The 725-nt window shown below is 63.7% G+C and overlaps 1 protein-coding gene across 1 annotated transcript in view; it reads right to left on the bottom strand.

Moving 5' to 3' along the window:
* LOC104158172 (syntaxin-binding protein 1) overlaps nucleotides 1-725 on the bottom strand; it is a gene marked incomplete at both ends in the record, with an annotated part of 7,453 nt that overhangs the window by 4,823 nt on the left and 1,905 nt on the right. The window contains one exon of the mRNA XM_009695751.1: nucleotides 1-132. This exon is cut by the window's left edge and continues 23 nt beyond it. Within this exon, the coding sequence (XP_009694053.1) occupies nucleotides 1-132 (132 nt within the window). The remainder of the gene's footprint in view (nucleotides 133-725) is intronic.

Genomic DNA, 725 nt, shown 5'->3' with positions numbered 1-725 from the left:
CGGGTACTCCTTCAGCGTGGCACACAGCGTGGCGATCTGCTCTGCCAGGCGCTCCAGGATCGGGTTCTTCATCTGGGCCTTGTGGGGGCTGTAAAAGCTTTGGAAGGAGTCGGCCGAATCCAGGGAGTAAACCTGGAGGTGCAGCGGGAGGGAGGTTAGAGGGGATGTGCTGTGGGGGACGGCCGGAGGAGAGCAGCCTCGCAGGACACCCCGGTGGGTTTGGAAACCAGACTCAACCCCAGACGAAGGTCCCCAGCCGAGCCTGGGACCGGGCAGCCGGAGGTCAGTGATGCTCAGGGCATCCCTTGGGCTTTCGGCTGCCAGCTCTGGACCCTTATGCCCTCCCCAGCTCCGGCTCTGCTGCACGGTCCCCACCCAGGTGTAGTGATGCCCTCGCCAGCTCCGGCTCTGCTGCATGGTCCCCACCCAGGTGTAGCCCCCCAGGGTGAGCAGAGGAGGCCAGAGACCCCCTGCCCACAGCAGTCACCTGCTCCCAGGCAGGGAACCAGAGACCCGGGGACAAGTGGGGACACACTGTTCCCTGGCTGTGCCACCAGAAGGCAATTTGGCTGCGTGTGGGGATGCCAAGAGGTCATCTTCCGCCTGCCTGTCATCCCAGAAATGCTGAGGCTTGAAGGGTTAATGGGACCAAATGGGTCTGGCACCATCCATCCCTCCCCGTCCCCCTTGTCCCCATGTCCTCAGCAGGGAAAGATGGCACAGGG

Source organism: Cariama cristata, unplaced genomic scaffold (genome assembly GCF_000690535.1).
Source record: "Cariama cristata isolate BGI_N322 unplaced genomic scaffold, ASM69053v1 scaffold25752, whole genome shotgun sequence".
NCBI classification, from domain to species: Eukaryota; Metazoa; Chordata; class Aves; order Cariamiformes; family Cariamidae; genus Cariama; species Cariama cristata.
This window is presented reverse-complemented; position numbering and strand designations above follow the sequence as displayed.